Source organism: Neoarius graeffei, chromosome 11 (genome assembly GCF_027579695.1).
Source record: "Neoarius graeffei isolate fNeoGra1 chromosome 11, fNeoGra1.pri, whole genome shotgun sequence".
Lineage (NCBI taxonomy): Eukaryota > Metazoa > Chordata > Actinopteri > Siluriformes > Ariidae > Neoarius > Neoarius graeffei.
The window spans coordinates 58440894-58449404 of NC_083579.1; the positions used below are offsets into that span (position 1 = coordinate 58440894).

Here is an 8511-nt window from a genome sequence, read left to right on the forward strand (position 1 = left end):
ATATTTTGGTTTAATCTGACCATATGACATTCTCCCAATCCTCTTCTGGATCATCCAAATGCTCTCTAGCAAACTTCAGATGGGCCTGGACATGTACTGGCTTAAGCAGGGAGACATGCCTGGTACTGCAGGATGTGAATCCCTGACGGCGTAGTGTGTTACTGATGGTAGCCTTTGTTACTTTAGTCCCAGCTCTCTGCAGGTCATTCACTAGGTCCCCCCGTGTGGTTCTGGGATTTTTGCTCACCATTCTTGTGATCATTTTGACCCCACGGGGTGAGATCTTGCGTGGAGCCCCAGATCGAGGGAGATTATCAGTGGTCTTGTATCTCTTCCATTTTCTAATAATTGCTCCCACAGTTGATTTCTTCACACCAAGCTGCTTACCTATTGCAGATTTAGTCTTCCCAGCCTGGTGCAGGTCTACAATTTTGTTTCTGGTGTCCTTTGACAGCTCTTTGGTCTTGGCCATAGTGGAGTTTGGAGTGTGACTGTTTGAGGTTGTGGACAGGTGTCTTTTATACTGATAACGAGTTCAAACAGGTGCCATTAATACAGGTAACGAGTGGAGGACAGAGGAGCCTCTTAAAGAAGAATTTATAGATCTGTGAGAGCCAGAAATCTTGCTTGTTTGTAGGTGACCAAATACTTATTTTACCGAGGAATTTACCAATTAATTCATTAAAAATCCTACAATGTGATTTCCTGGATTCTTTCCCCCCATTCTGTCTCTCATAGTTGAAGTGTACCTATGATGAAAATTACAGGCCTCTCTTATCTTTTTAAGTGGGAGAACTTGCACAATTGGTGGCTGACTAAATACTTTTTTTGCCCCACTGTACAAGAAATTTGCTCTGGTGGTTGAACAGTGAAGATAAAATAATTTAAAAATAGACAAAAAGTAGGTATATAAATAGAAGAATCTAAAATATACAAATTTGAAAAATAGACATATTTAAGGGGTGGCAGGGTGGTGTAGTGGTTAGCACTGTCGTGGTTAGCACCATCACCTCACAGCAAGAAGGTCCTGGGTTTGAGCCCAGCAGCCAGCAAGGGCCTTTTTTTGTGGAGTTTGCACGTTCTCCCCATGTCTGCATGGGTTTCCTCTGGGTACTCTGGTTTCCCCCACAGTCCAAAGATATGCAGGTTAGATTAATTGGTGGCTCTAAATTGACTGCGAGTATGAATGGTTGTTTGTCTCTGTGTCAGCCCTGCAATAACCTGGTGACTTGTCCAGGGTGTACCCCACCTCTCGCCCATAGTCAGCTGGGATAGGCTCCAGTTTGCCTGCAACCCTGTAGAACAGGATAAGCAGCTACAAATAAGGGATGAGCATATTTAAGGCAGGGGTTTTCAAAGTGTGGGAGAGTCAGCCCCCCCTCAGAGAGCAAATAAACAACAGCGCCCCCCCCCACAATTTTTGTTGTTGCTATACTTAATGTTAGTGATGACATCTAGGTATTTTTTATCAACTTAGTGATGACATCTAGGTATTTTTTTGTGTCTTGCAGTAATAGCATGTCAGAAGTCACATGCTGCTTCTTGAAGTATTGGACAATTGTTCCAAGATCTCCCTTGTCACTTGTTGCAAGACAAATGTTTACAATGACTTATGTTCATTTAAAAAAAAAAAGTAGAATGGAATTACTCTTAAAAACTTGTGCCAAGGTACATTTGCTAGTAACTCAGAAGAGGCAGGAAATGAATGGCTCTGTATAGAACACAGACTCGGCGTCAGCACAAATCTAATCATGAGCATATCCTACGTGCAAGCCATATCTCTCTTTCAATCACACACACCGTACTGTGCGTGTCATTAGAACATCATTTGAATTATTTATTTAGCCTTTATTTTTCCAGGAAGGTCCCACTGAGATACAATATTTCTTCTGCCAGGGAGTCCTGGCCATTATTATATTTTCATTTATAATTATTATATTATTATTTAGTAGTAGTATCTGTTTTTAATCACTGTAAAATTGTGTCCTGGTAATGGAGTGAAAAATCAGCAAAGCAAATTTCATTATTAATATGTACATCTGTCTTGATTTGAAATCTCTCGTCAGTTTAGAGAATAAAAACCTACATTCCACTCAGCGTGTTCACACCTACTGCCTAAAAACGCTTAGTCCAAAATAGAAGGGTTTTTTTCCGCTCCATACTTATAGCTCATACTTAATCCTTGTGTGGTGTTCATATTTTTGTTACTCAGCCAGTATTTGTGGGTCTGGTGGACCCGCTGCATTTTGGTGCTTTAAATTCAACACAATCAAACAATTTCCATGAAATACTTAACAGATGTTTACTTCACCCCAATTACAAGCAATATACGAGCAGCATAAATAGTTAAAAAAAATGAAAACTGGTCCCACAGACCTGAACACCGTACAAGGGTTAAATGATACACACCATTATGGGATTCAAAGGCTTTCAACCACATATTGGTGTCCAACTATCTTCACAAAACGTGTTTACTATTAAACAAATTAATACAATTTGGACCTATAATCATACATAGCACACATGTTTATAAGAATTAAATAACAAAATGTCAGAGAAAAATATTTGAATTTCGAAACCTCTCACAATTATTGACAACTACGAACAAAATTTTGAACAAATGTAGGCTCAGCTTTGAGTTTATTCCAGTCATTAGGAACTCCTGTTTGATCATTTAACCAAGCTCATATACAGAGAGCTAGCTCCCTTGCTCAAATATCAATGTTGGGAAGTTCAGAAAAAAAATATATATAAATGTAATTCACTGTTCAAGATACTGAGTTGAAAATCAAGATGTCTTGAACATTATCTTGCCTGTATGGAAATGGATGTAATGAAATGGGTCGCATTTTACACAATTTTGCAGGAGCTAAAGAAAATATTATCTGGGCAGAGCAAGTTCTCAAAACAACAATAATTGCGTTCTTTTATTGTCAGGAACTATGAATGTCCTTACTGTGCATATGACTTTGAACTTGAACTCATGCAGCCTCTGTAGATTTGCTAAATTGTGCTGCAATTTTTTTCAATGGCTTTAAAACTTCTCTCCAAAGCAGAATTATCTCGCCCATCAAAAGAAGTTACGCCCATCTGTCAAGTATGGTGATACAAGTTTAGAAATGTGAAGGAGTGAAGGAGTAACTATGCGGTCTAGCCTGTTCCTGAAAGCGTGTCGCGCTTGCACCAGGATGGCCGAGTGGTTAAGGCGTTGGACTTAAGATCCAATGGACGCATGTCCTCGTGGGTTCGAACCCCACTCCTGGTATCCGGAGGGTTTTTTTTTTTTTTAGGATAGTAGGAGTAGTGTCTGTCTGTACTAATGAAAAGACATAAATAAACGTGTCAGTTGCGACAGCCCTACACTTTCTGCTCGGGGATTAATAAAGTAATTTATAGAAAAGAAAAGTCGCAAGTGAAGCTTTGAGAGTTATCAGCCGGAAGAAAAAGGTTCACCTTAAAAAATGTTCATTATCTTTATATTCACGTTGACTGACTGAGAGTTCAAATTATTCTGGATTAAAACATCATGACAAAAAAATAACGTCTGCGATTTAATTTAATTCAGTTGGTTTTTCCATGGCAGAAGTTTTGTCCTCTTGTAAATGTGTTCTAGTTAACTATAATAACTGAACTGAAAACGAGAATTTCGTTAATGTAGTATAAAGAAAGAAGCCATCTGTTGACACTAGATGTCGCTGTTGTTGTATTTGAGTCTGACAACGCGCATACAAAGGTTGAATATCAAATTCCTGTTGACTGAACATATATAGTGCACTACATAGATTGCCGAAGCTCTTATATCATACACTATATAGGGCACTTACAAAGGGAGTAGGAAATGATTTGGAATTCAGCCAAGGTGGGTACGCCAAGGCAACTGACAGGAAGTGGCGGATGAGTTTCGTCCACACCTTTTCCGGTTTTTCATTCGGCGCTTGAGAGGCGGCTGCCTGCTGGGGCGGACATAGGACCAAAGCCTATTATAGAATGGTGAGCTTCTACAGGTAACGTAAAAATACACTTTGCTTTAATTTAGTGTGTATGAGAGTGTTTTTATGGAGCAATTAAGCTTGTGGCATTTCTGTACAGTGTGTTATACTCAACGTGCTTGGGCTGTTCGGTTAGCTTAACGGCTAGCTGGCTAAAACTGTTAGCTTGGCTAAGTTGTGCTCTGGCACTCCGGCTGTCTGACTTGCCTCCCTGTTTCTGTCTCTGTCTCATAGAGGGACGGCGGGAGGAATTCACACACAGGAGGTTTGAAATCGATGCACATCGACTTAGGGCGGCCCCGATGACAGATGTTGTGGCAGGAAAAAATTAAAGCTTCTCCGACGGGCCTTTGAAATCTTCCCCAAGCCCTAGCTGAGAGGACAGAAAAAAGAAGCCGTGAGCCGCCGCGCGTTCACACGCTAAGAGGAAGTGGAAGAAGCAGAGCGAAGGCTGCTCGAGGCCTCAGCCGGATTTCCGACAGCTCCCATATGCCTTTTCTCAGACTGCTTTAACGTCTTAATTGTCCTAAAGGCGAGGATTACTGTGTGTTTCAGCTATCGCAGGTGTCGCAACAGAAGACGGTTCATTGCCAGTTTAAAAACTGTGGTGCTTCACTTTATCCAAGGAGACCATATAACATCAGAAGCACACCTTACTGCTGCTAGCTGTGATCATTATGAGTCGTGTGACAGATTTACGTCCTTTTGTTCACTAGTTCACATCCTGCTTCTGAATTGCCATTTCTATGGTTTCAGACTGAAGTTTCTTTTAACTTTGCTGCCTTTATAAACTGCTCCTCTGGGAGTTGACTCATAGTTCATGTTGATTGACCAGCTGGCATACTTCCAAAGTAACTGGTTCTACTTGGCAAAGTATACCCAGCAACAATTCTATTACACTTTCAGGTAACATTGCCTGTTGAACATATTTTTTTGGTTAGGGTGAAGGATATTTATGAACTATTTAAAAGATGGGGAAGATGCTGTCAAAGATATTCGGTAACAAGGAGATGAGGATATTGATGTTGGGCCTGGATGCAGCAGGCAAAACCACTATCCTTTACAAACTGAAACTGGGCCAGTCGGTGACCACGATTCCTACGGTGGGCTTCAACGTGGAGACGGTGACCTACAAGAATGTCAAGTTCAACGTGTGGGATGTCGGAGGCCAGGACAAGATCCGCCCACTGTGGCGCCACTACTATACAGGCACGCAAGGCTTAATCTTCGTGGTGGATTGCGCAGATAGGGATCGCATCGATGAGGCCCGACAGGAGCTGCACCGCATCATCAATGACCGCGAGATGCGGGACGCCATTATCCTGATTTTCGCCAACAAACAGGATCTGCCTGATGCCATGAAGCCACATGAGATCCAAGAAAAGCTTGGACTCACACGCATCAGAGACCGCAACTGGTATGTGCAGCCTTCGTGCGCCACCACAGGTGATGGACTGTATGAAGGCTTGACGTGGCTCACCTCTAATTACAAATCTTAATGACCGCTTGCTTTGGCCTGGACTATTTTAGTTACGAAGGGGGAAAAAAATCCAAGGAATAAACTTAACAGTTATTTCAGTATGCTCAAAGTTTGAATTATATTTTCATTTATTTTTTTGATTCTTGAAGTGACCCCTTAATTAATAATTTATAGCTTTGAATGAGATTCAGTTTGCTTGCTTTGTAGCTTTCTCTGTTTTGTGGCCTGTGGGTCATCTCCCTTAATTAACTGTTGCTTAAAGAGTTTGATTTTTTTTTCCCCTAATGCAGATTCTATAATTTTTTTTCTAAATGATGTAGGGTTTTCTATCTCTGATTCATTCTTTTTGATTTAATTTTTGGTTAAAGCTTGTTCTTTTGGACCCCTTCTGTCTGTTGTCTGTGTTTTTGGAGTCTGTGTGGGGGGAAAAAATTAAGGTCTGTCTCCTGCAAATAGTCCATGGATGTCGTGTAATAAGACACCTTTATTAATAAGCAAGACGGTTCAGACCAACTATAGGACAGTTTTACTGACAACGTTGTAACAAACTTAATAGCTGATTGTGTGAGCAGTTAAACCCTACCATTGTCACTGGCATCACAAGTGTAAATGACCCCATGGAACACTTATTATATGCAACTCTATAATATTTACTCTGGAAGGAGCACATGACGTTCATAAACTGGTTTAAAAATTGTATGTGTCAGTCACATGGTTCAAAACCCTGAGGTTTGAACCCTGGGGTTTCTTTATCATGTAGCCCAAAGGTCAAGTAAAGCAGCTGAATACTTTTTTGTAATACATCAAATCCTTTTTGTACCACGTAGGCTACTTGCAGTCTACCAGAATGTCACTTGAAGTCGTACATCTTCAGACTGTCGGATTGTTACCTTATTGCATTTTCCACCATAGTGCTTGCATCAGAGTGAACTGAACTTGCCATATAAATGGGGAATCTTTCACATGACTCATTTTCTCTCATTGCTTTACTTCATTGTACAGAGACTAATTGTAACTGTAACATCCAATTAAACTTAGACATTTTAAAGATTTTACTTTTATTCTTGCTTCAATCAATTTTTCAGATCTTGAAATTTTCTTCCGATGTAATTTCTTAACTGAGTCACCGGGATTTATTTTTTTAATACAGAATTTTAAGTTGCAGGACTGAAATGAGTAAGGGGAAATTTTAAACAATCTTTATGGTTTCGTTTTCCATTTCAAGCATGTGCTCAGTATGAGAGTGCTCATTGGTCTGTAAATGGAAAGCTGTTTTGGTCATCGGGTTATATTTTATAGTGTTTGTTTGTTTTTTAAATAAATAAAATGGGGCACTGCTGAAAAGCTTAAAAAATCCACGAGTTGTAGGAATGTAAAGCATGCAAATCAAGTTTAATATTTGACTTCATTACTGGCTGAGTGTTGTTCACTAACCTGCAGTGGGCTTTAGATAAGCTGCTGAGAGTGGGATCCGCTGTTTCTTTTTTTGGGGGTTTTTTTTTTCGTTTTTTTCCCCCGATGGGAACTTTGCCTCTGTTACTGTCATGGTTTCACCTAACTAAGCATTCTCTTACTGTACTCTTCTTTGAAAACAGGATGCATCCCTCTTATTCCCCGATGGCCACACAGCTGCTAAAGTGCTTCACACAGAAAACTGATAGGAAGTTGCTGGTATGCAGCACAAATGTTTGTACTGCTGCTGACACAGCTGTTATTACAAAAGTGCTTGATTCACTTGTTGAGCTGTCCACCATTTTGAATACATAACAGGTGAACGAGTCAACTACCTTTTCCTCTTCTCCTCGCACAAAACAAGGAAGCGTCTCACCTGACTTCATGATGTTGCTGGCTGAACTTTTGACTTGCTGCCAGTTGTATAGTCTAATCAGTAAGAGGTAATTCTACTCTTTTTACGCATGAGCTGACAGATTGTTTCCTTGAGGGCTGGTATTGTGTGAACGGAAACATTTAGGCCACTTTGTTCCTGAACTCTGCTTTAAACTGTAATATTGAAATACACGAGAGAATACTGGACTTGTCAATTTTTAATTGACCACTAAGTTACAATGTTATCAGCCGTAAAACTAAGTTAACTAGAAGGGCACTCGGTAGAGTGTATACCTCCATCAAGCCACCTATTAGCATATCCAGGTGTTTATTTATATATATATATATATATATATATATATATATATATATACACAGATTTGTATCAAAAGCTAATCAATTGCTCTTTGGCCTATAGCCCACCCTTCCTCAAAATTTGATCAAAATCCTTTCACTACTTTTTGAGTTATGTTGGGAATAGGCAGACAAAGAAACGAAAACATAACCACCTCCAGAAAAGTTGGTGGAGGTAATAACACAAATATCCGGCCTACCTATTTGTATGTGTACTTACTTCGGACACAGAAAACGAATGACTATTTGTATGTCGCTTATCCGTTGTGGGTGAGCTGGAGCCTGTTTCAGCTGACTTTGGGACAAGAGGCGGGCTACAGCCTGAACAACTTCAATTTGTTGTGAGGCTAATACAGACACACAGCCATTCAAACTCGATTTCACAACTATGTGCAAATTAGAGTAGCCAGGTAACCTAATCAACATATCATTGGGCTGTGGGAGGAAACCAGAGCACATGGAGGAAACCCACACAGGTACAAAGAGAACATGCAAACTCCACACAGAAAGGCCCTAGTCACCCAGCAGTTTCAAACCTAGAGCCTGCTTGCTGTGAGGTGACTGTGATAACCACTGCACCACCACGCCACCTGTATACATCGACAGGATGTACATGATCATTTTTATAGCTAAACATTTTGTCTGCGTTTTTGGATATTTGTCTCAGCTGGGGACTGTCAGGGATTCAGAGATTCTCCTTTAACTGTAACAAGACTAAATCACATCCCTCTGTACATACTTATTCTGCAAGCAATATATTTATTAAAAGTAGGCTCATTTAATTCTGAATGCTTTATTTCTATCTACCCACAGAGCCAATTTCTATTATCATTAAAGCCTAGCTGATATTTATAGGCCTAA

At 40.2% G+C, this 8511-nt stretch overlaps 1 protein-coding gene and 1 non-coding gene across 3 annotated transcripts; both read left to right on the forward strand.

Annotated features, from left to right (window-relative positions):
• Positions 1 to 3182: 3182 nt before the first annotated feature.
• On the forward strand, positions 3183 to 3265 carry trnal-uaa (transfer RNA leucine (anticodon UAA)). The gene has a single exon. It is a non-coding gene; the product is annotated as a tRNA-Leu (tRNA).
• Positions 3266 to 3883: 618 nt separating this feature from the next.
• On the forward strand, positions 3884 to 6524 carry arf6b (ADP-ribosylation factor 6b). Of its 2 annotated transcripts, none has more exons than XM_060934353.1 (2): positions 3884 to 3990; positions 4224 to 6524. In XM_060934353.1, exon 2 carries the CDS (start codon positions 4961 to 4963, stop codon positions 5486 to 5488), a length of 528 nt encoding a protein of 175 aa, XP_060790336.1. In that variant the 5' UTR covers positions 3884 to 3990; positions 4224 to 4960; the 3' UTR covers positions 5489 to 6524. The 2 variants fall into 2 exon arrangements, with proteins under 2 accessions (XP_060790336.1, XP_060790335.1); XM_060934352.1 differs by having other exon boundaries at positions 3900 to 4004.
• Positions 6525 to 8511: the final 1987 nt, after the last annotated feature.

Bases quoted from the DNA above. Each gene is read 5' to 3' on its own strand.
- arf6b (XM_060934353.1), top strand. From the start codon at position 4,961: ATGGGGAAGATGCTGTCAAAGATATTCGGTAACAAGGAGATGAGGATA.